The following is a 26967-nucleotide window of genomic DNA, read 5'->3' as shown; positions in this document are numbered from 1 at the left end:
CACACCCAAGAAGAACCACATAACTACAACAACACTTTGGCAGCACCTATACCCAAAAAACAGTGCACACTTGATGGTGGACCCGCTAGGAATAGCGAAACAAATGGTACACCACCATCACAAACTTCACAGGGTTGTGGCAGCAACCAGGCCAGTTGCCATACCAAGAAATCTATTCTCCATCACTTAAATAACCAACCAGAACATCACCATCATTCTAACAACAACCAAATCTTCACTTTTGCATATTTTAAAACGTAATCCATCAGGATTACTATTTAACAGGGTCAAACTCACTCTAGCTTTGCCAACCTGTTGGGGTCTTCCCTGAAAATGCCAAAGAAAAATCCTAATCTCTACTGCTATCCTGCTACCATAGACTCTTACTCCATCCTTGCTAACAGAAACTCCTACTAGGATATCTTGAGGCAGGAACCCTTCATTGTGCAGCACCCTACATCTCTTCATTTGGATCATGCTAAACCTTATCCAAGGATTAACAAGCTCAAATGTTGGAGTCTTCAAGTATCGGCCAATAACAAGCTACAACTAATTCAAAACCTTTGGTGATCTAGATGGACAAACTAACATAGCTACTTAGCCACAACAGCCACATCACCCTTCACTTCTTCTTCGTTGACTTGACCATCTAGTTCAGGGATGACTTAATGAAAACCCTGCATCACCTGCAGACTTGCCACAACTATCAATGCTTAAGGCCCTTTATTCCTTCCAATCACCCTCCCGATTACTACCTCTATTTCTTCCAACATCTTCCCTCATAAAATTGAATTTTGACTTGTTCATGTGGTGAAAATTAAACATGGTTTCAGAGGCAGTGAACCCCCCACATAGGTTCTGTTGTGATACAACAGTAGCGTCAGGTAAGGTAGCCAACAAAGTGTTGTATACAATTTGGACAGCAGCATCAGTAACCCAGCAAGGTAACCATCAATAACCCCGTCTCTTCTACTCCCGCATCCATTCCAGCACCCTTCTACTCCCTATTCCCAGGTTGATGAGCTGACAGCAGCTACCCCTTCGCCAACATAGCCATGACAGCACCAGACCAGAAGCACCGCCGCTCAGCCACGGAAATCAGCTGCATAAAGAGGAAGACAACACTACCAAAAGAGAATAAAAATAGAGCTTCTAAAGAAACCGCAAACCTGCAGACAACCATCTCCCAAAAGACAACAACTATCTGCTGCATAACAGACCTGTACACCCATACAAAAGTAACACATCCTCATTACCAAGCTTCTTTGGATCTTTACTTTAACTGCTTCCAGACACCTCCATCGGTTTCTACTTTAACTTCTAAACCTACATCAGCACCAGCACCAAAGCAGCATCTTCTGTGCATTCTTCACATCATCCTACACAGCACCAGATCACTCGATAAACACCTGCAGCACCTCCTTCCCCCTTGAGTAGAAGATACTCTTGTCAACATTCACTTACTTATAGCTTTTGATGCATAACATTGGGTTTAGAATCCAATCCGCTAAAGTATAATAAAAAGGTTCCGCCTTGTGCTTCATCCATAACCAAGAACTAATTTGGGCCTTTTGGAAAATCTCTTCTGCATCAACTACACCTTGCTTGAACACAACCAAGTTCCTATGGTCCCAAACCCTAAACCCTAAACCCTAAACCCTAAACCCTAAACCCTAAACCCTAAACCCTAAACCTGACTATTGTTGTCCACACCCCCTTCCAAACCAGATTTTGATTATAACTAACCTGAAATAATTGGAAGCTCTCAAAGTGGGTCTTTAAATCATTATGTTGGACAGACAGTATACCCATCCACCTATAGCACATGGACCATACACTCATAGCATATCTACATTCCAAGAAGAGATGTTGACAAGATTCATTCTTGGTTTGACATAAGGCACGTAAGATTGAATTCATCGTCACCCCTCTCCTACTCAAACACTCTCTAGTTGGTATTCTATCCATCAGAACCCTCCACGTTGTAGTCAACACACTAGGGAAAGCCTTAGACTTCCACAGAGTCTCGTACACATCGAGACGGGAACCTCTTTCATGTTTAGCTAGGTATTCATAAGCAGCATTTATAGTAAAGCACCCTTTTTCATCATTCCCCCATACCTGGATATCCTTTTCTTCTTTACTCAACATAGTCGTGGAAATATGTATAGTAAGCTTTGCTTCCAACACAGATTCCCACTCAAATCTTGCCCGCCTCCATCCTAAGCGCCATCGCCAAACCTCATCTTCCCATTCGCCTACCTCTTCCAAAATTTTGGGGTACAAAGATTTGAGGTTAGAATTCCCCACCCACACATCCTCCCAGAACTTTACTTTGTCTCCACATCCTACTTTCCATCCAATTTCTTTCTGAAACCATCCATCTCCTCCACCCTCCCTGCAGACTTTAAGCAAGTCTCTCCACCACCATAATTGTAGTTTCACTAGGGTTTACGAATGGAGTTCCGAGCCATACTTCAAGATCAACAAATCCTTCCACTTCCCTTTCTCATCTGATAAATACCGCCATCTCCATTTAGCTAGGAGGGCATGATTAAACACTCAAATGTCTCTCAATCCCAGTCCACCCTCCTCTCTTGGTTTGCATAGATCTTTCCAACTTACCCATGAGATTGACTTATTCTCCTTCCCCCAACCCCATAGAAATCTCCTTTGGATGCTGGTGATGCTTTTATAGACCATTTCTGACACTCTGAACAGGGATAGGTAGTAAAGCGGAACTGCAGTGAGAACGGATTTAATTAAACAAATTCTCCCTGCCAAGGATAAAAACCTCCCTTTCCACACATTGAGCCTTGCTTTTAACTTGTTTAGCACAGGCTCCCAGAACTTTTCTTCCTTGGATTTCCTCCTACTTCTAGACCCAAATATTTAAACGGAGTTCCCATTTGCGCACAGTTTAAGGTCTTTGTGTAGCAAACGAGATTACTTCTGTGGACATTGATTCCTGTTAACTTTGACTTGTGGAAGTTAATCTTCAATCCTGAAGCTAACTCAAACCCCCTAAGGATAGCTTTCAGAGTCAGCACATTAGAGTAAGAATTCTCACAGGAGAATACAGTGTCGTCTGCAAACTGTAGGATGCACACCTCAACCTCCTTTTTGCCAATCTTGATGCCAGAGAGTAGCCTAGCCTTTACAGCTTGCCTTACTAGGCCAGCCAAACCTTCTGCTACCACTATAAAGAGGAAAGGTGCTAAAGGGTCGCCCTGCCTTAACCCTCTAGACGGTTTAAATTCCTTCGTTGGGCTCCCATTAACAAGCACAGAAACTGTAGCACTTTCCATACACCCTCTGATCCAACTGTAGCCGATTGACTTTCATCTATAATTGAAGGTAGGACATTCTTCATTCTACCCGCTAGCACCTTAGAGATGACTTTGTACATAGTACCTACTAGCAAAATAGGTCGATACTGCTAAAGCAATACATGATCCTTAACTTTAGGGAGTAGAGCCATGAATGAAGCATTGCACCCCTTTGGGATAGTACCTGTTTCATGAAAGAGAGCCAAAGCAGCCACAAACTCTTCTTTTATAAACTCCCAGCTTTTCTTGATGAAATTGAAGTTGAATCCATCAGGTCCTGGACTCTTTGAGCCTTCACATTGCCACACCGCATCCTTTACTTCCTTCTCAGAAAACTCCGCTAGCAGACTTAGATTATCCTCCTGGGTTAAGGACTTAAACTCAACTGTATCAAGCCTTACCCCAAAATTTTTCGTTGCTTTAAATCTGTTTTCAAACAGTTTCTTCTCTTCTGCACGAACCGTACATGGCTCCTCACACCATTGACCCCCCACCTCAACACCTTTTACATCATTCCTAAGACGTCTCCATCTCAAAGAGGAATGGTAGAATTTAGTGCAAGAATCTCCATACTTAAACCAGCTAACTCTAGCTTTTTGACGTAATAGGGATTCCATTTTTCTATTAGTTTCCTTCAGACGACACACCAAATCAATCCTTTTCAACCTCTCACTTTCCAACCACACTCCATTGCATACTTGGCAGTCTAAGGCCTCTAACTCCTACATGATCATCTTCTTTGAGGTCTCCATGTTACCAAACACATCCCTATTTCATATTTTCAGGTCACCTTTCAACCATTTCATCTTATCTTTAATCACCATTAAAGCATTCCCCTTAGCTGAGTATGAAATCCATTTATCCTTCACCATCGCGAGAAAATTCCTCTCCATGAACCAGGCATCAATGGTTCTAAAGGGTTTGGGGCCCTAGTTCTTATCCAAGGACTTTACCACTATAGCATAATGGACTGATCCTTCCCTGCGTTGCACATATTGTTTACACATAGGCCATTTGTGCAACCACTCTTCAGTTACTAACACTCTGTCCAACCTGCTCATAGCCTTTCCATTCAAGTTGAACCAAGTAAAAATTTTACCTACAAGAGGTAATTCTAACAACAGAATGGAATCAATGAAGTTATTAAAACCTCTCATCTCGCTTGATTGGTTGTCCCTTGTACTTACTCCTTTCCTTTCACTATGCTTTCTTATGGCATTAAAGTCACCACAAAAGCACCACACCAAATCTACGGATGTTGTTTTAATAGTAGTCAACTCCCCCCATAACAAAATCTTATCTCTCAAAGAACAAGCAGCATAGACATTTACCACAACACACCTGCAATTTGATTTATTTTACTGACCAAAAACAGCAATAAACCCCTTCCCCATCACATGTGATTCATAGCAGAAAGCTTCTTTACACCACATAGATAGTAAACTTCCACTGCCATTGTCTTCTCCATAATGTAACCAGCCTACATTGTTGTCCCCCCACAGAGAAACATCTTGCATCCGAAAGTAGGCTCGATTTTGTTTCTTGGATACAAACGAAATTCGCTCCCTCACTTGCTATGATATGTCTCAAATACCTCCCTTTGGAGCTACCCCCAACCCTCTTATATTCATATTTACTATCAACATAAATGACTTACCTCTTCACCCTCCTCAAAGCTCTTCATAATCTCCAAATCTCTCTCTTCCAAACACTGGTATTCTTTGACTACCTCCTCCTCGTCCTTCCGACAAGCTATCCCGATTTGTTTCCCAACCTCCCACAACCTTGATGCTTCCATCGAATTTCTAGGCTCACATAAACGTAAATTACAATTAATAAAGTCACCATCAGAGATTGAATCGGCGCCCATACCCTCCCTGTGGTGAGAATGTGACCCTACCTTAGATGTTCTTGAGTTAATTCTTACAGACGTCCTCGGATGGATAGAGGAATCGCCCAATTCAAAGAGCCCTTTCGTCTTTCATCGACGTGGTAAAGAGGTGAGCCTGCTTTCGCATTTGTTCCCTCGACTCCTAGCATTTGCGATAAACACTCCTCTAGAACTACTCCTTCCTGAACGCCTCCTTCTTCACTACCTCCTTCACACCCCTCCGTCGCCGTCATCTGTGGTGGCTCACTTTCCTGTGCTGGATTTCCTGTACCACTTATCCCACATACAGCATTTCGATCTTGCACGTGTTCCCCGACCTTCATGTCTCCGTTCTGACTCCCGCTTAAGGCGTTTTCATATTCTTCCTCACGTCTAAGAGTTCCCTGTTCTGGTCCTAGCCCAGGCTCCCCCCTTCAATCTGGGATGGGTGGGGTACCCGACCCTCATAAGATTGGGCCTCCAACTTCCTTTCATGGGCCTGACTATAACAGCATCCCCACTGTGCATAATTGAATTCAACATCCACCACAGCTTTTGCCCTCTCAGCATATGTATTGCTGCAACAAATTGATATATTAAATTGGGTTTCTAAAATTCTCAGCACATTTTATCCAAGTCTTTCTCTATGATGCTTCTTGCATTCTTAGAAACTCAAGGAAGTTGGACTTACCTCTTCCTTGTCCCTTGCACCTTTTAAAACTCATACCCAAACCAAGAACTTCCATGACCATTTCATGCGTCCTCCGTAAATCTACAAGTCTTTTGTTTCCTTTCATCAATCTCCACTTAACATTCAAGAAGAATTGCATCAGGTGGATTAGAGCAAGGCTACAATCTAGATAAGCCTTAATCTCAAATAAGTTTTATGTTTGTTCTTGAGTGTTCTTCATTATGATAAACAATATCGTTTTTGTTTTCCATATGTTCTTCATTTTTTTGAAAGTTTCCACTGTTTATTTTTAGTTTTCGTTGATTATGTTTAGTTTCCAGCAATTATTGTCATTTTCCACTGATTATTTTATTTGTTTTTTATGTTTCTTGAATTCCTATGAGTTGTTCTTCATGTTCATGTTTTTAGGTTCGATTCATCTCACTTTAAATGTTATAGAATTATATGTTTTTAATTTTTTTTGTTTCTTTGTGATGTGTGATGAATCCCTACCAAAAGCCCTAAAGAATTGTTTTCAAATTCATTTTGTTCAAATTTGGGTATTTTTCTTGAGTAGTTTTTTGTTTTTGAGTTTTTAATTCAAACTTGTGTCCAATTAGGTCAGGATTTATGTTTTTAATCTTGTTTTGTCATTAGTCTTGTCTAATTTTTGTTTTAATTATAACATGATTCTAGTTTTCCACCTATTTCATATGTATTTTAGACTTATAAATGCACACCAAGTGTTTGTGTTTTTTTCATAAAACTAGTAGAACCTTTTAAGTCTTTTTCTTTTGAAATCTCTAAGCTCTTGAGTGTCACTGCAAGAAAATCATGAAATAGAAACTAATTTTAGAGATAAAAAAAATTAGTTTATTCTTGACAATTTATTCTGAATTTGTTTTTGGTAAAGAAATATGAAAAAACGTTACAGAAGTTCATTGAGATGTTGTTTAAATCTAGTTAACAAGGCACATGCAAAACCAATACAGAAAAAAAGATATAAACCGTAAAAGCTAGAACGTTTTTGGCCAAGAAAAATAAATTTTCTCTATTGATTTCTCCCGGTATGAACTTTATTACACCTTATTCTTTGTGTATTTTAACCTCAAACTTTTAACAAAATTTCCATATGATGTTTTTCATTGTAGTTGTTTTACAATAAAGTTTCGAGTCTTCTCTACCACCGTTGAAAAATCGTTTCAATTTCGGAACCTAGTGTTGCGATGTTTGATTTGTTTTTGAGATAATATACATTTATTTACCCAAACATTGTTTCGTTTGATCACATATTGTGATTAGTTTCTTAGATATAAATTTCATACAAAAATAGTTTCTGAAAAAATTTGTTTAAATTCTAGATTGTTCATTGCCTGTCCACTCTAGATCTTTCTTTTGTAATCCATTTTAGAGTCATTCTTAGGTTCATTTTTTTGTGTTATGCTAACCTTTAGTTCTTACCTTTTATTGTTGTTTGTCTTTTATTTGGTTTTCCATTCAAGTTTGTCACATTAATATATTTTTGGTTTAGCTTTCCAAATTGTGCTTTTCTTGCATTATTTTCTTGGATTCCTTTGTTGGTGAAGGCTTTGAAGTTTGTAAGTTGTTGGTGTTGAGGAAAGAGGATTCTTAGGTTTCTTCCTTGAGGTGCTATTTTTGCAAAGATTTTTTCAGAGGAGAGAGGGGAGGAGACAAGATAATTCAGTGCACAAAGTTGGATATTCAACATCACAAAAGCTTCAAAGAGTTCATTCAAACTTGTTCCATCTTTCATCTTGCATTTTTGGTATCATAAAACCTATTTTTTTTTTTTACTTTTCGATTAATTGGGAATTTTCTCCAACGGTAATCCCAATAGAATTTTGTTTAATAGAATTCATGTGCACTTGCACCTTAGGATTCGACTAGTTTTACTTACGCTACTCCCAATAGTAGTGTAAGTGATATGATTCCAATAACATGATATGGATATAGAATGAATGGGTAACTCTAAAACAGCAAGTAAACCCCAAGAACTACTCAAGAACAGTTTAGGAATCACAAGAACAGCAAGTTAAGGCAGCATACAAAGGATCTACCGAATGAAATGAGCTAAACAACAAAACCCATGGAAAGGAATTTGAAAACAACAAGATTATCACATGTAATTGGATACCAAAAAAGGGACGAACCAAGAACAGCAAGGAAACAACCAAACTGCACTGATTAAAGGAGAAATAAAGTGCAGAAAATGAAAGGGAAAACAGCAAAGAACAGATTGCACCGAATGGAATAGAAAAACACAAGTAAGAACACAAAAACGGAAGAGAAATGGAAGATGGAAAGGATGACTTATGTGGTTGTAGACCAAGGGATGATCTTCACGCCACTTGGAGGGTGGTTGCTCCAAGATGAGTGGTGGTGCCGCCACTTGAGAGTCCCAAGAGCTCACAAGATGAGACTAAAGAGAGAAGAAGAGTCAAGGCTCACAACTTTCTCTAAAATTCACTAGCATTTCATTACTCTCAATTTTCAACTTGTTTTACAATGAGGCAAGGCTCTCTTTTTATAAGGTGGGAGATGACCAGCCCTCTAGGTAAGGAAGGAAGGAAAGACTCCTTCTAGTTCCTTCTATGAACAAGAGGCGCCTAACTAGGCCAAAAGGTGACCTTCCTAGCCATTTCTAAGTAACTAGTGACTAAAAATGCCTTTACATGCATAGTTTCTTTTGTTTCCTTCTTTAGGCACTTCCCTAAGGCAATCCTATCCTATTTACAATTTAATACAAGAGATATTACAAAGAGAGATTTCATTTGGCAATCTCTTCCCAATTATCTAGCCATGCTCCTAGTGATTCTTTGATTGGAGTGGGCTTGGGCTTCTCCATGAGTTTGGTCTTCTTCTTCTTGAATGTTGGCCTCCTTTTCATCTTGATTTGCATCATTAAGTGTCTCACGGGGCTCTTAGTGTCACCTGCACTTGCACCTTATGATTCGACTAGTTTTACTTTCATTAGCATTTTCCTTTATAGCTTTAAATTTCTATTTTTAATTCCTTCTTTTATTTTCTTGATTTATAAGTCTCTTATAGGTTTTATATTTTGTTGCTTATTGGTAGATCTTTCTTGATCTTTAGTTTCATATTTTATTAGACACTCACTTCCGTTTATAAAATTATTTTGAAGTTCTTTGAGGGAACTTTTGTCAAAACTATATAAGGTAAGTTTTGGCTAGGAAAGTCTTCGTACTTAAGTAGTCATTTGTGACTCACCTCACTTTCCTGGAAGTGAACTTGAAGAAATGTCATACTTGATCTCTTGATTAACTTCCCAAAAATATAAAAATATTTTTGAAAATATTTTGCTCACTCAGGTTGACTTTTAAAGAAAAAGACAGGAAAAGAGTCACATTTTTTCTAAATATACTCCAACTCTTGAGTGTCCTATAAACTCTTTTGATCATGATAAGGAAAAACATAGTTTTAAAACTTCTTCTGATCATCAAGCTTTTCCAACTCATGATGATAAAATTTTAATTGACACTCAAATTGATTTCCATGAAAAAGAATTTTTAGAATCTCAAGTTTGAAAAACTGAAGAAGAAAAGAACTCAAACGAAATTTCTTTGTCTGGAGTTAAACCAAACATTGAAATAAAGTTTCTTCTTTAGAACACTTTTGTGAAGATTTATGTGAAGAAAAAATTCTTTTTGAAGTTGAATCAAGTCTTGTGAAAAAGTTTTTGAAATAACATAAGAAGTAACAATGTTTTGGTAAATTCATAAGGTACAAAAACAGAAAAATAAATATATAAATAAGAGTACTTCTTGGGTCCATACTGACTATCTTTCAGGTAAGGAGTACATTGACCATGAAACAAAGGTCCTTTCTTACATTTTTCTTTTTCTTACTTTTCTTGTATCATTATCATCCAAACCTCTTTATATGTCACAATCTTCTTTTAAAAGAGGTACTTCTTTTTCTACTCTTACCTCATTTAGATTTTCAAAATAATAAACAAAAATAAACAAAACCTTTATACATCTTTTGTGTTCTTCTTATGTTTCCTATTTTCTTCAGGTGGATCTTTGAACCTGGAGGAATATGCTAACTTTTTTAAAAATGGTGGCTAAAAGATCTAAACGAGTTGGATCTAATGATAGATCCTTTTCTAAATAGGGGGCCTTGATGGAGGACCATCCTTTCTAAATCCACCATTTTTCTCAACTAAGAGTAGAGGATCAATTGGGAAAAATACGGAAGATAATATCTACCTTAGTTTTGTATAAAATATAAATAGTAGAATAGTAATTGATGACTTTGTATTTCTTAGTCAATTTCATAATATTTCTCTCCAAACAAGACATACACCTTTGGGGCGCCTTTTCTTTTCATGATGACTTTTCAAGCTCCTTGAGAGTAAGTTAGGCACGTCCTCCAATGACTCTCAAATATTTCAAAGACACATGACAAGCTATGAATGGAGAGTTCCTTGTATATAGGATTGCCACATGGCATGCTAGGAATGGAAAGTGATCCTGCCTGTTGACCAGAACGCAAGAGCCTTGCCTCGTCAAATCTGGATTGGCTTTGCACCGTGCTAACTTCCGTCCTTCACCTTGATTCACCTCAAGAACCTGCAAAAGACAGAACGGCGCCGTTGCGGCCGATCGCGCTCCGACGCTCAAGTCAGCCACTGAACCACCAAAGTACTAAGAGAAAACTAAGAACTTCAGGAACCGTGCAATGTTCTCTCTCAGCGTACTCAAGTTCTCGCAAGCGTAAAAGAAGTATTCTAAAACGTGCGTACCTCAGAAGTTCGTTAGGATCCCTTATATACCTGTGCGCTTTCTCTCTCCTGAGAGTTACACATCTGGACACGTGGCTCACATCCAGTTGTACACGTGTCACCATCTGGAGCATCCTTGACTTGAGCGTCACTTCTTACTCTTCAGGCTGTTCGACTAAGTTACCTATGCAGGAAGCAACTCAGCGTATAGCTGCCTTGGAGCGCGATCTCTTTTGTGTGGCGAGTACGGGTGTCATCATACACACCTTCCCTGTGGTCTCGCCGGCCGCCATTATATTCTACTTTACTTACTTCACTGTGCATGCTCGGGTAAGCTGTTCCCCGACCTCAACCTCTGGCCAGCTAGGGAATGACCATCTGGCGACTTCATCCTTTGCTTCGAAAGCCTGGAACAAGCTTTCCTGATCCTTCGGCGATGTCCTCCTCTCGGCGATCTCTGATCGCCTTGTCGCCTGGGTTCACACCCGGCGACTACGACACAAACTGGGTGACCGCCGGTTTAGGTATGCTAGAGATCGGGGCATGCCAACTTAATGACTGGCGACTGCACGAGCCTCCCGACTTCCTTCCCTTCTGCCAGCCAGGTGTCCCGTTCAACACGCCTATATTATAACTTGCCGCCACGTCATCTATTCCGACTACCTGGGCGGTACACAAGCCCCCCAGTCTTAAGCGAAGACTTGTCCAGCGAAAAGACTAAGAGGTCACATCACTGCCGACCTATGTGGCGCTGGCACGGAATTCCAAACGTTCGTACCCTCTGCTTTTCTGACGCTCCTCCAAACCCCTCTTTCTGATCGCTCGACACGTGGCTTCATCAACGGTCATCTTCAGCTGTCGTTTGCGCTTCCAAAAACGTTTGAAAAACCCTTAAACCCTTTCATTTCTACTGTTTCATCATATCTCTGCATTCTCAAACGCTCTTAGTTTTCTCTGCGAACCCACGACGCTCCCCAACTCTCTCAATCTCCAACTCCCTTCAACACTTATCTGATAATCGAAAGGTACCTCTTTTATTTCCTCTGTTGATATTTGCTGCATTTTAACCGATTCGCATCATTCATTATCTGTCTGGTGCATACGCTGTGGGTTGTTTCCTCCTCTTCTTCCCTCTCGTAACTTAGGGCTTCGTCTTCCATTACATTCGTCACAACGAACTCCCGTTCGTTCGTTCTCCATTCTTCGTCCACAATCGAGTCGTTCTCTGTAACCTTTGTTCATCCTTTTTCCTTTTTCCTTTGCAGTTCCTGCGATGGCTCGCACGAAAATCACCGCGAACCCTCCTCCTTCATCGCGAAACCCTCCACCCCAAGCACATAACCTACCACGAGCATCCGGTGCTCCTTCTACCCAGGCTGAGAGGCCTGCAACCTCTCACTCCAATCTCGCTCATGCAACTCCGCCAGTCGCCGGAGGAGCCTCCATTCCCACACAAGACTACAAGAAGCTCTACCCGTGGGCCACCTCAGCTTTGTTGAAAGAAACCTCTTCCAGAAACACAGAGTTGGGCGTGCACCGACTAAGGAAAGGGGACCAATCCTAGCTTTCATTCCATAAGGAGCACGACAGCAAAATGGTCGTGCTTCCTTGCCACCCGGATGAACCAATCTGCGCCGACGATAAAGCGAACAATGGCGAGCTGTTCTGCTTCCTCTACGCGACATTCTTCAAGAAGGTGAAACTCCGACTTCCCTTCACTCGCTTCGAGAGGGAATTATTAACCGAGCTAAATATCGCCCCCGCCCAGCTTCATCCCAATAGTTGGGCGTTCGTAAGGGCGTTTCAGATCATGTGCGCACACCTGGGATTGCCAGCTTCGGTCGACGTTTTCCTCTTCCTTTTTGAGGCTAAGAATCCAGGAGACCGCCTCTGGATTAGCCTGAACGGGATTGTTGGGAGGTCAATCCTCTCCATCTTCCAGCAATCTTACATAGATTGGAAAGGAAAATTCGTGAAGGTGTGCGCCAACGACCAAGATCCTTCCTTGCTCGATGGCTTCCCCTTGTACTAGGTACACAAGGGGAACAAAGACGCCAAAGAGAGCTTGAGGAGGCCCAGAAGTCCTGACACCATGGGTGAGCTAGACAAAGATCTATGCCTTTTCTGGAAGAAAGTAGCAGCCGCCAACATCACCTTCCCCACTTCCTCAATAATCTCCTTCGAGTACCTCGAGGGCCAACTTGAAGCTCATATAGGTTAGCCTTTACCTCAACACTTGGGTTTTCGTTTTGCGCTGGGACTGATTTCGCATCTCTGTTATCTGCCATCGGGCGTCCTGTTTGTTGCGTACTGGTGTTGGCTTTAAGTTCATGTGCTACCTGTTTGCATTATTCCCACACATACTCGTATATTTTGCCCTTGCTCTTGTGCTTACCTGTCTATTTTTCCCTTGTGCAGACTTCATGTTGGGCAAAGGCAAATTAGCTGAACTGAGGGCACTCGCCCGAACTCATAAGTTGGCGACGGGTTCCCAAACCGTGCCCAACTCGGTGGTGGAGATTGCCGCTGCCCAGGGCAGATCGCCTCCTCAAGGTCCAGCTCCTCCAGAGACACTGCCCGCCCCTCAACGAAGAAAGCTCATCTTGAGGAAACCAAAGAGGAAAACCCCTCAAGTGGTTCAGGAGGATGAGGATGAGGATGATGAGGCGACTGAGAACGGCCTTGTCACCAAAAGAAAAAGGGTGGCACCTTCTTCACCGCCCGCTCTCCCAACACCAACACCGCCCTCTCCCCCAGCTCCAACACCGCCAGTCCAAGCAACACCCTTGGCGGTCGCGCTCCCTGTGGTTGAAGGCAGCGAGCCCAACTTCATAGAGAACCCTCCTAGCGCCTCCACGCCGTTCGTATCTGCTGGAGAGGGTCCTCCTTCAACCACCTCGATTGCTGAAGCCGCACCAGGTGGGGATGAAGGCGCCCACAACTCGCCGATACTCATAACCGAGTCCCCCACTTCACCACCACGCCAGGAAGCCCCCCTCGCTCTACCAACTCAAGAGGGTGGTGGCGAAAGTCAGCACCAGGCTCCTTCAGCACCTCCACCAACAGCAGCTGCAAACCTTCCCCCCTTGGTCAAAGAAGTCTGGGGGCCCTTCACATCCAAGCTAAAGATGATGGCAGAGGACCTCCCCTCAATCATAACAAAGGCTGTGAAGAGCTCAAACAAGAAGCTTCAGGGCGAGATCTCAACGCTCCAGGAGGAGAATCGCCTGATAAGGATTGAAGCAGAAAAGCTGTCTTGCAATCTGATGATGGCGGAAATCGATCACTCGAGGGTGGAGGACGCCATGAATGCTGAGTTGAGGGTCGCACGCAAGGAGGCCTCCGATCTGCGCCAGAAACTGCACCTCCTAGCTCAAGAGAAAATCGAGCTGGAGAGTAAGCTGGTTCCCTACAGGCTCAAAGTGGCCAACTTGGAGGCATTGATGAAAGCGGATGCAGCCAAGGTAGAGAACCTTGAAAAAAGGTCGGCTGATCGGGAGGTTCTCCTTGGAAAGGTCGAGAAGGAGAGGGACGATGCCATGGATGAGCTCGCCAAGGCTCGAGAGGAAAACAAGAAAATTGTTGCAGAGTTGGCCTAGGCGCGGGACGAAGGCAAAAGGGTTGTTGAAGACCTTGCTCAAGTTCGTGGGGAAACCGAAGAACTGAAGAAACGAGCTGACGAGCTGAAGCAACAAACCGAGGGGCTCAAGCAACAAACTGAAGAACTCGAGCAAAGCTCCGCCCAAGTCCTTGCCGCCGGATTCGACGCTGCCCTGGAGCAAGTTGCTTGTCAGTACCCCGAGCTCGACCTCTCCATGGTGTCGATATGCAATGAAGTGGTGGATGGGAAGATCGTGCCTTCTGAAGATTAATCGTCTCCCTCCATCACTTATTTCCTGAGAATTAATGCTTGTTTCTTTTTGCACAATCTTTACTTGTAATAACTTTTCTTTTCTTCTTATGCATTTGAACTGATACCACTTCTATTATAACTTCTTCCGCTTTCGCACCTGGTCTCTCTGTTTACTTCGCTTTTCCTTGTAGAAATCGCTTTAAACAAATTAACTTAGCGATTCCGCGGGCTCAATCGTTTACTCACTGCTTCAAACTCGAGCAAACTATCAACCTTACATCTACTCATCAAATGTTAACTCAAAGAGAAAATTTGAACAACTTGTTATTCTTCAAACGATGATACTTAATGTAACTTGCAAACTTAAGGCAATGAACTTCAGCGCGAAACTACTTACTAAACTGTAAGCTTCAAACCAAACTGATTATTTAAGATACAGTTCACCTGATCTGCTCCATCGAAATGGGCCCTTACTCCTGTCATCGCTTGGAATTCCCCTGATCGCCATAGGGTTCTGGCAATGTAAGCTCCCTTTGCCTTCATAACTTGGCTATTGTTCCCTCATCTGGGGGGTAGAGGCGCCTTTCAGATCCTGCTCTACTTCCCTGAGTTTCGGAACAAAAAGCCGGATAGCGAGGTGTTCTCTTCGAACCTACCTTAGCTATCCTTTAACCTTCTTCCACCCTTCACACCATACCTGAACTCGTTCAAGACGAGAAGGATTTTATCTTGCCTAAACTCGCTCGACGGCGAGAAGGACTTTATCTTGCCTGAACTCGCTCGACGGCGAGAAGGACTTTATCTGGCCTGAACTCGCTCGACGGCGAGAAGGACTTTATCTGGCCTGAACTCGCTCGACGGCGAGAAGGACTTTATCTGGCCTGAACTCGCTCAACAGCGAGAAGGACTTTATCTGGCCTGAACTCGCTTGACGGCGAGAAGGACTTTATCTCTTTCTCGCCTGCACTCGCTCGAGGGCGAGGAGGTCTTTTACTCTTTCTCGCCTCAAAACGCGCGAGGGCGTTGAGGTCTTTACTCTTTCTGGTGCCTCCGATCTTCAAAAGACGATGAGGACTTTAAAACTTTAACTATGCCGCCGATCGCCGAAAAACGATGGGGACTTAAAAACTTTAACTGAGAGCATGCACTTTCCCTACAAACTTCCAACACAAACATGCATGCAAACTCAAAGAACTTAAGCTTGAAAACTCTTCTTTATTGGGTGGCCTCATTAAAAACCCTCCTTAGGGAAAAAAGAGTGCCCCCTTTAAACTGTTTTAACAGAAAGCTTGCAGATCTCTTCGTGTTTGTTTTTACTTACAAAGCTTTAACTGTAATATAACTTGAGGTGTGTGGCGTTCCAAGTGCGAGGAATCGCCCCTCCTTCCAATGTCTCTAGGCGGTAGGCGCCGTTCCCGAGCGCCTCGGTTATTCTGAACGGTCCTGTCCACTTAGGCGACAACTTGTTTTCCATCTCGTACTGGTGGGCTTTCCTCATCACCAGGTCGCCCTCTTTAAACTTCCTTGGCATGACCTTCGAGTTGTATCTTCGTTCGATCCTCCTTTTCACTGCCTCGGCTTTTACTCTCGCCTCCTCCCTGACCTCATCCAGCAAATCCAGATTCAACCTTCTTTCTTCATTCGAGTGTTCCGCTACAAAGTGTTGGAATCTCGGCGAGCTCTCTTGGATTTCCACTAGAATCATCGCGTCGCATCCATAGACCAGGCTAAACGGGGTCTCATAGGTTCCTCACTGCTCGGTGGTGTGGTACGCCCAGACTATGCGGGGTACCTCCTCAGCCCACGATCCCTTGGCTTTCTCTAGCCTTCTCTTCAAGTCTCTTAGCAACACCCGATTGGCAGACTCTACTTGGCCGTTTGTCTGAGGGTGCTCGATGGATGCGAACACCTGCTGAATTCCCACCTCTTCGCACAGCTTCTTCAGCAGGTGACTTGTGTTGGGTCTATTAGTGTCTAAGTTCAAGAGGGGAGGGGTGAATTGAGCTTATAAAATTTTCGCAAGAACACACAATTTTTCAGTATTCCAGAGGCAAAAAGAACAGATTGTTTTTACATGAAACAGATTGATTCTTCAGAGCAGTCTTAGCACAATTTGAATTTTGTTTAATGTAAAATTGTGTTCAACAGAGAATTATAACAGAACCAGATCAGCTTAATATGGTGAGGATGAAGGATACAGCTATGCTTAGAAATCAATCAAAAGTTACACAACACAAGATTTCAAGAAGTATGATCCTTTCTCAGGTTTTAATGAATGATCAGTTTGTTCACAATTCACTTAAACCATTATATGCAGCAACCTTGTTTATGATCAGAAAACTTTAACAAATTAGGAAGAACAGTTTTCACTTAACCCAAAATTAACAGATTCAATTTAAAAAGAACAGATTTAGTTCTTGACAGAATTAAGCAAAAACCAGAAAAGAGTGCAGGGATGAGAATACAAGATACACACGTTTTTATACTGGTTCACTCATACAGAGCTACATCCAGTCTCACCTTACCCCAAGGTGGAATTCACTAAAACAGTACCAATCACTTACAAAACCAGCAGTTCTTGAACACTAGAAGAACAACACACACAATGCTGAAAAACCCTATTTCAGCACACCTTGCACTCCAAGAAACCCTATCAAGGAGTGACTAACACTTACACCTTTACAAAACAGAATAAAGGAAAGATTACACCTGAAAAGAAGATGCAAGAACTCAAAAACAGTAGTTCAATTTGCTGCAGAACTGCACCAGCACCTTCACCAAGCTCAAAGGTTTCCTAGAACAAGCACACTTGAAAATCTCTTTGGAAAACCTTTCAAAAAATCTTTCAATCCTTCTTCTCACATGGAAATTGTTTAATCTCTGTCAAAAGCGTAATTCCTCAGCACTAATTCATGTGAGATAGACTTTTCTTTATATAGAAAACAGTTTCTAACTTCTTTTCAAAAAACAGTTGAAAAGCAGTTAAGAAAACAACAGATTCATTTTTGAACTTAACAGATTTATTTTGTGAAAACTGCCAACTCAGCTTAACAGACATAACTGTCTGAGTGGTACCTTTGGTGCCCTAACTAACTTGTGAAAATCCTTTCAGCAGACCAAAGAATAAACCTGTTCTTTCACAGTAAAACAGATTAAAGTATAACACACAGGCCAGCTCAGCTTAACTGAAATAACGAACTGAGCTTTCCCTTGGTGCCTTAACAGAAATTTAGAGAAGCCTTTTAACAGAGAAGAAATAAACAGATTCTTTCTCCATAAAACAGATTTATTTGTGTACTGTTTTAAAACTGTTAAAACCATTTTAAAAAGCTTTTCAAAAACCATTTAACCACATTATGTGCTTGATCTAGACTTGGTTAGGCATCTAGATAGGTTACACAGCAAAAGGCAATCATACACACTTACAAGCCTAATTACAAATGAATCTAAAAACCTATTACAATCTTCAAAGCACTCAAGCCATTTTCTTCATCAAACACACATCAAGCCTTGGTAGGGAAGAAGCTTCCTCCAGCTTCAACAATCTCCCCCTGTTTGATGGAGACAAATTCCCTTTGCTTTGCACAGCTTTGAAGAAAGATCATGACCAAATCTGTACATAACTATATACAAAGAAAACAAGTGTTAAAGCAGAACAACAGATTTAGAAATGATATACCTGCAGATTTATCATCTGAATCATATTAGCAGACACTGTGAATATCATCTGCAGAACCTGTACCAGGGTATTCTGTACCAGGGTATTCTTATGCTTATTCTGTACTAGGCTATTCTTCTCCCCCTTTGGATTCATCAAACAGAATGGGAGCACAAAATACCAAAAAAAATAATAGCCACACATAACAGTTCAAATAAAACCAACATAGAGGTTCATTACAAACCACAAAACAACTAAAAACCAGTGCAGAAAAAAAACAATACAAATTAATCCCAAATTGTTCAACAACATATAAAAGATAAAGACTTAGAAATAGGATCACTTGTTGTTGTAATAGAGCTCAGCTAGCTGCACTTGAACTCCTTCAAGTTGTTCATCCAAGTGTTGAAACCTGGCGTAAGTCATCTCATAGTGTGCCTTCTGCTCATCTGTGAGTATGTCCAGCCTGCTTAGCACCTATCTTTCAAACATAGACAGAGGTTCACCCCTGTACTCAGGTGCCTCATATGCAACTATTGCATTCTGACTAGTGGTAGCAACATCCTCATGTTCAGCAGAATGTACTGGTGATTCGTCCATGTGTTGCACACCATCAGCATTTTCTTCTTCTTCATTTCCTTGAGGAGCAGCTTCTTGCTCAGCCCTCTGTCCAGCATTTCTTCTAAAAACCCAGCCATCTTCATCCTTATAGAATCCCATTTTCATGAGTGTGGAGTTATCTATTTCACTTGCAGCCTTAATAGAGTCATTCCTTTCATTGGTAGTGTCCACTTTAAAGTGATCAATTAGTTTTGACACAAATATTGCATAGGGAAGACGATAATCAGGTAGTCTTGCAGATTTCAGCATATGTTCAACCATAGTACTTACCCAATTTACCTTAAGCTGGTTCATGATGCAATACAGCAGTATCAAGTCTTCCTCATGAAGTACAACATGATTACTTCCTCTAGGGGTAAGCTGCCAAGCAATTATATGAGCTAAGAGTCTAGGAATTAGAGTTAGGCTACCTGCATCATACCTAGCTACTGGTGCAGTGGGATTCCTCACACAGCTTCTATAAAATTGCAATTTGTTGAATCCTTGAATTCCAGCAGTGTTTCCTTTGCTCACTTTCAGTCCTGAATATTTGATTCCACCCACACTGCTCCAGATTTCCCTAGTGATCTTCAGCTTCACTCCTTTTACATGGGAAACCAGATTTTTACCCTCTTGTTCAAGGTTGCAGTAAAACACCTTCACAAGATCTGGATAAACATTTCCATTCATCTCCAGAAATCCCTTCAGCTTTTGATGTTTGAGCAAGTCTTTGGCTTCTATCAAATTCTCCTCTCTCAGCCATGAGAACTCAAGCAGCTTGGGTACATTGATTTGCTTCCTGCCAGTCTCATGTATGAACCTTGTCATTGCCTCTGAATCTCCAGCAAACCAGTTTTCCAGGATACCTTGGCTGCTTTGAGATTGCTCCTTGGATTTCTTCTTTCTATGTGAGGAGGATGCCATGCTTAATCTATTTTTCCCTGCATCAATATATTACCATACAATTCTAGAAGAAAGACATTACAGATTATTATTCAAAAGCAGAAAAAAAACCTGTGGTGAAGCAATGTGCACCTGGACAACTTATAGTGCAAGTGAGATGGTGTGAGGGACGAACTAAATTGTGCTAGGTTTATATAGGATTATTAAGCCAAAATTGAAAAACACAAATTTTAATTCAGGGCAATGTAATCAGATTTTGGAAATAATGAATTTTGAAGAAAAATCAAATCCCACAGATATGCTACAGATTTTATTCCAATGGTGCAGCAGGTTCAGGTGTGGAATCACGTAAGAATATCTTGGAACCTGATTTTGGTACATCAAATATGTTGCATCTACACAAAATCCAATTAGTTAGGATACCCACACATTGATTTGCATGGATCTGCTGGTCAATAACCGTAAAAGCAGTCAACAATAAAGTGAGAGAGAGAAAAATAAATCTTTCTCTTTCCTAGTCACAGCTGTGATTTCTGAAACATGGAACGAAACATGTTAAAACATAAAACAACAGATTGAAATTTTCACTGCAGAGGACAATTCAAGCTAATAATACCCAATTCATTTAAAAGAAAGTGAAACCTGTCTTTAGCAAGTGGTTTAGTAAATAGATCAGCTAGTTGAAATTCAGTACCAATGAATTTTATATCACATGTTCCATTAGCTATATGTTCTCTTAGAAAGTGATGTCTAATTTCAATGTGCTTAGTCCTTGAGTGCATGACAGGATTCTTAGACAGATTTATGGCACTTGTATTATCACAATTTATAGGTATGTTATTTAACAGAATACCAAAATCACTTAGCTGCTGCCTTAGCCATAAGGTTTGAGCACAACAACTTCCAGCAGCTATGTATTCTGCTTCTGCTGTGGAGAGAGCAACACAAGCTTGCTTCTTGCAATGCCAAGAGATTAGACTTGATCCAAGCATGTGACAAGTCCCACTTGTGTTCTTCCTATCAACTTTGCAGCCTGCAAAATCAGAATCTGAAAAACCAATCAAATTCAAAGATACCTTGTTAGGATACCACAATCCAACATCCTTAGATCCTTGCAAATACTTCAGAATTCTCTTTGCTGCATTGTAGTGTGATTCCTTTGGATCAGATTGATATCTAGCACATAGACATACAACAAACATAATGTCAGGCCTGCTGGCAGTTAGATATAATAAGGAACCAATTAAACCCCTATATTTCGTTTGATCCACTGATTTTCCTGCAGAATCTTGATCCAGCTGACAACTTGTTGAAATAGGAGTGCTGATTGCTTTGCATTGATTCATATCAAACTTCTTGAGCAGTTCCTTGCAGTATTTTTCTTGACTTATGAAAATTCCATCCTTGAGTTGCTTAACTTGTAGTCCAAGGAAGAAATTCATTTCTCCTAACATTGACATCTCAAACTCACTTTTCATGGTTTTCACAAAGTCTTCACACATCTCTTCATTTGTGGATCCAAAGATAATATCATCTACATAGACTTGCACAAGTATGATATCTTCACTTTTCTTCTTTAGAAAGAGAGTTTTATCTGAATTGCCACGGCTATAACCTTGAGAAAGCAGAAATTCACTTAGCCTTTCATACCATTGCCTAGGTGCGTGCTTCAATCCATATAAGGCTTTCTTAAGCATGAACACATGTTCTGGATTTTTGTGATCTTCAAACCCTGGAGGCTGAGATACAAACACCTTTTCATTGATGTAGCCATTTAGAAATGCACTCTTGACATCCATTTGAAACAGCTTGAAACCTTGTATGCTGGAAAATGCTAGAAGAAGTCTGACAGCTTCAAGACGTGCTACTGGTGCATAGGTTTCACCAAAATCAATACCTTCTTCTTGGTTATATCCTTTAGCAACCAGTCTTGCTTTATTTCTAGTGATAGCTCCATGTTCATCCATCTTGTTCCTGTACACCCACTTGGTTCCTATGATGTTCATCTCATGCTTCCTTGGAACCAAAGTCCACACTTCATTGTATTCAAACTGGTTCAGCTCTTCCTGCATTGCTGTTATCCAATTGCTGTCTTGCAGTGCTTCTTCCAGGCTTTTAGGCTCAATCTGTGACACAAAAGCTACTGTTCTGCAGAAGTTGTTGAGTGAATTCCTTGTTGAGACTCCTTTCTCAATTTTACCAATTACATTGTCAAGAGTGAGATCCCTTGGAGTCTTCCATTCTTTAGGCAGTCCTACATTCACAGTAGATTCTTTGACAGAATTTGGATTAGTAGCATCAAGCTCACTAGATTGATTCTGTTGCATAATTGTTCTTAAATCATCCATACCAGGTTCATCCATAACAAATTTGGGCATAGAAAAATTTGTTTCATCAAACACAACATGTATAGATTCTTCAACAGCAAGCAATCTTTTGTTATATACTCTATAGGCATGACCATTTATAGCATAACCAATATGTATTCCTTCATCTGATTTAGGATCAAACTTTCCCAAATTATCTTTACCATTATTTAAAACAAAGCATTTGCAGCCAAACACCCTAAGATGACTAATGCTAGGCTTCCTACCTTTATACAATTCATAGGGAGTTTTCTTAAGAATTGGTCTAATCAATGTTCTGTTAAGCACATAAGAAGCAGTATATACAGCATCAGCCCAAAAATATTTAGGTAAACCAGATTCATTTAGCATAGTCCTAGCTAACTCTTCTAATGATCTATTCTTTCTTTCAACAACACCATTTTGTTGGGGTGTCCTAGGAGCAGAATAACTATGTATGATCCCATGTTTTTCACAATATTTATCAAACTTTGCATTTTGAAATTCTCCCCCATGATCACTACGAATCTGTTTTATCCTATTTTCATTTTCATTATGCAGAACTTTAGCAAGTTTCTTAAAGGCTTTATATGCATCATTTTTAGAAGCAAGAAACAAAGTCCGTGTATATCTTGAAAAGTCATCAACAATCACCAAAGCATAGTAATTTCCAGCTAAGCTAGCAGTCCTAGATGGTCCAAACAAATCCATATGCAAAACATCCAAAGCTTTATTTGAAGAAACCACATCTTTTGATTTAAAGGAAGTTCTAATCTGTTTTCCCTTTACACAAGCATCACACAATCTGTTATTTTGAAACTTTATGTTTGGTAAGCCAGAAACAAGTTCCTTAGATTTTAGCTTGTTCAAGTGATTTGTGTGAATGTGAGCTAGTCTCCTATGCCACAGCCATGACTCATCATTTTTAGATAGCAAACACTCATTTTCAGAACAACTCTTTATAATGTCAAGGAGATAAATGTTGTTTACCCTTTTTCCAGTGAACAGCACCTTACCAGAATTTTCATTTGAAATTGTACAAGTATTGGCTTCGAAATTGACCTTGTATCCCTTGTCACACAGCTGGCTAATGCTTAGAAGACTATGTTTTAGCCCTTCAACATATAGGACATTCTCAATAGTAGTTGAGTCTTTAGTACCAACATCTCCTCTTCCAAGAATTTTTCCTCTATTGTTATCTCCATATGTGACATGCCCTTCAGCTTTGAGTTTCAGATTTATGAACTGAGTCACATCACCAGTCATGTGCTTTGAGCAGCCACTGTCTAGGTACCACTGGTTTCTCCTGCTGTTTTTCTGCAACAAAACAGATTTAGCACATATGGTACCCCTTTAGTCTAGGGTCCAGCATGATTAACACCTTTCCTTAGGAAGCCATTTGGCCAATCCTTTAGGAACAAGATATCTCCTAGCCTTACATGTTCTAGATACATGACCAGATTTCATACAATAAAAACATGTTGCAGTATGCATTGTTTTTGAATTATTAAAAGAGGAAAAACCTGTTTTGGAAGGAACAAAGAAACTGGACAGCTTTTTCACATTACCTTTCATTCCAGGATTATATCCTAAACCATTTTTATTGAAAACAGCATTCTGTGAACCTAATAAGGTTTCAAGATTTTCTCTTCCCTTAGTGAAATTTGAAAGTGTTTTTAACAAATACTCAACCTGTTTTTCCAGCTTTTTGCAATTATCACAAGTTTTAATTGATGCATGCAAACATGTCAATTCAAGACTAATTAATTCAGTTTTAGCTTTGTGCAGTTCTTCTTCAAGAGCTTTAACCTTTGGTTCAAGTACCCTATTTACTCTATTCAATCTGTTGCACATTATAGCCAACCTGTTTGCTTCATCATGTGTTTCCTTAAAGGCTAATAGCAGTTGATCATAGTTTTCAGAATCAGTGGAGAAATTACTTACTGAGTCAGAGTTGGATCCCTCATCATTCACCATGAAGCAAAGATTTGCTTCTTCACTTTCAGTTGAAGAATTACTAGATGAGGATACATCATTTTCTTCCCATGAGATATATGCTCTTCTACCTTTCCCTTTGTCACTCCTCTTGCTTGCTGATTTTTCTTTACTTTGATTGTTTGGACAGTCAGCTTTTATATGACCTGGTTTACCACATCCAAAGCACGTGTAATTGGAAGAATTTGAATCAATAGGTTGTTTGGAATACCTCTTTCTTTGCTGAGTTCTGTCATGGTTTTCCTTTCTAAGAAATCTGCTGAATTTTCTGGTGAGCAGACTCACAGTCTCATCATGTTCTGGATCACCTTCTTCCTCACTTGTATCATGTTCTATGGTAGTTTTCAGAGCAATTCCTTTGGCCTTCTTTTCCACTATTTCTTGTTCTTCAATCTTTTCAGCTCAATTTCATGTTTTATCAGCTTTCCAAAAAGTGCAGCAGTGGACATCTTGGATAAATCTCTGGATTCTGAGATTGCTGTTACCTTAGGCTGCCAGCTCCTATCAAGACATTTTAATACCTTAATGTTAAGCTCTTCCTTGTCAAAGACTTTACCAAGACCAGTGAGGTGATTTACAATGTGTGTAAATTGTTTCTGCACATCTGCAATACTTTCTTCAGATTGCATTCTGAACAACTCGTACTCCTGAATTAGTGAGTGCTTCCTTGCCCGTTTCACATCATCAGTTCCTTCATGAGTCACCTCTAGTACATCCCACATCTCCTTTGCTGAGTTACATTGAGAGACTCTAAAGAACTCATCCATATTCAGTGCAGAGGTGATGATACTCTTGGCTAAAGAATCATATTGGGCCTTCTTCTTCTCAGTTTCACTCCATTCAGACCAAGGCTTCTTTATTGTTTCATCTTTGACAACCTGCATAGGTATAAAAAGTCCACTGACCACTGCATCCCAGATTCCCATGTCAATAGATTCCATAAAGATCTTCATCCTGATTTTCCAGAAAGCATAGTTAACACCACCAAACATAGGAGGTCTATTAATAGACGCACCTTCAGCAAAAGGCATTTTAAACTCAGACATCATACACACACTTGAGCAAAATACAAGCCCTAGCTCTTGATACCAATTGTTGGGTCTATTAGTGTCTAAGTTCAAGAGGGGAGGGGTGAATTGAGCTTATAAAATTTTCACAAGAACACACAATTTTTCAGTATTCCAGAGGCAAAAAGAACAGATTGTTTTTACATGAAACAAATTGATTCTTCAGAGCAGTCTTGGCACAATTTGAATTTTGTTCAATGTAAAATTGTGTTCAACAGAGAATTATAACACAACCAGATCAGCTTAATATGGTGAGGATGAAGGATACAGCAATGCTTAGAAATCAATCAAACGTTACACAACACAAGATTTCAAGAAGTATGATCCTTTCTCAGGTTTTAATGAATGATCAGTTTGTTCACAATTCACTTAAACCATTATATGCAGCAACCTTGTTTATGATCAGAAAACTTTAACAAATTAGGAAGAACAGTTTTCACTTAACCCAAAATTAACAGATTCAATTTAAAAAGAACAGATTTAGTTCTTGACAGAATTAAGCAAAAACCAGAAAAGAGTGCAGGGATGAGAATACAAGATACACACGTTTTTATACTGGTTCACTCATACAGAGCTACATCCAGTTTCACCTTACCCCAAGGTGGAATTCACTAAAGCAGTACCAATCACTTACAAAACCAGCAGTTCTTGAACACTAGAAGAACAACACACACAATGCTGAAAAACCCTATTTCAGAACACCTTGCACTCCAAGAAACCCTATCAAGGAGTGACTAACACTTACACCTTTACAAAACAGAATAAAGGAAAGATTACACCTGAAAAGAAGATGCAAGAACTCAAAAACAGTAGTTCAATTTGCTGCAGAACTGCACCAGCACCTTCACCAAGCTCAAAGGTTTCCTAGAACAAGCACACTTGAAAATCTCTTTGGAAAACCTTTCAAAAAATCTTTCAATCCTTCTTCTCACATGGAAATTGTTTGATCTCTGTCAAAAGTGTAATTCCTCAGCACTAATTCATGTGAGATAGACTTTTCTTTATATAGAAAACAGTTTCTAACTTCTTTTCAAAAAATAGTTGAAAAGCAGTTAAGAAAACAACAGATTCATTTTTGAACTTAACATATTTATTTTGTGAAAACTGCCAACTCAACTTAACAGAAATAACTGTCTGAGTGGTACCTTTGGTGCCCTAACTAACTTGTGAAAATCCTTTCAGCAGACCAAAGAATAAACCTGTTCTTTCACAGTAAAACAGATTAAAGTATAACACACAGGCCAGCTCAGCTTAACTGAAATAACGAACTGAGCTTTCCCTTGGTGCCTTAACAGAAATTTAGAGAAGCCTTTTAACAGAGAAGAAATAAACAGATTCTTTCTCCATAAAACAGATTTATTTGTGTACTGTTTTAAAACTGTTAAAACCATTTTAAAAAGCTTTTCAAAAACCATTTAACCACATCATGTGCTTGATCTAGACTTGGTAAGGCATCTAGGATAGGTTACACAGCAAAAGGCAATCATACACACTTACAAGCCTAATTACAAATGAATCTAAAAACCTATTACAATCTTCAAAGCACTCAAGCCATTTTCTTCATCAAACACACATCAAGCCTTGGTAGGGAAGAAGCTTCCTCCAGCTTCAACAACTTGCAAACTGAGTCCCGTTGTCGGACACCAGGCGCTTAGGCACACCAAACCGGCACACGATGTTCTTCCATACAAAGCTCTCGATCTTGTGTGCGGTGATCTGGGCTACTGGTTCTGCTTCGATCCACTTGGTGAAATATTCAATTGCTACCACCAAGTATTTCATCTGCCTGATCGCCAATGGGAAAGGTCCTAGGATGTCAATTCCCCACGTATGAAACGGCCAGGGGCTGTAAATTGACTTTAACTCTTCTGGGGGCGCTCTGTGCCAATCGGCGTGCTGCTGACATTGCTTG

At 40.4% G+C, this 26967-nt stretch overlaps 2 protein-coding genes across 2 annotated transcripts; one reads left to right on the top strand and one right to left on the bottom strand.

The window, feature by feature from the left end:
- Positions 1-1033: 1033 nt before the first annotated feature.
- LOC137825243 (uncharacterized) lies at positions 1034-3308 on the bottom strand. Its single transcript, XM_068630915.1, has 5 exons — positions 2951-3308; positions 2626-2713; positions 1747-2398; positions 1170-1220; positions 1034-1102 (listed from the first exon to the last, which is right to left on the bottom strand). Exons 1-5 carry the CDS (start codon positions 3306-3308, stop codon positions 1034-1036), a joined length of 1218 nt encoding a protein of 405 aa, XP_068487016.1.
- Positions 3309-13765: 10457 nt separating this feature from the next.
- LOC137825242 (uncharacterized) lies at positions 13766-14233 on the top strand. Its single transcript, XM_068630914.1, has one exon. The coding sequence runs from the start codon at positions 13766-13768 to the stop codon at positions 14231-14233; it is 468 nt and encodes a 155-aa protein (XP_068487015.1).
- Positions 14234-26967: the final 12734 nt, after the last annotated feature.

The sequence above is a fragment of the Phaseolus vulgaris genome, chromosome 8, assembly GCF_000499845.2.
Source record: "Phaseolus vulgaris cultivar G19833 chromosome 8, P. vulgaris v2.0, whole genome shotgun sequence".
Taxonomy (NCBI): domain Eukaryota; kingdom Viridiplantae; phylum Streptophyta; class Magnoliopsida; order Fabales; family Fabaceae; genus Phaseolus; species Phaseolus vulgaris.
The sequence above is the reverse complement of the archived record's forward strand: the minus strand, read 5'-3'. Positions and strand labels throughout refer to the sequence as shown.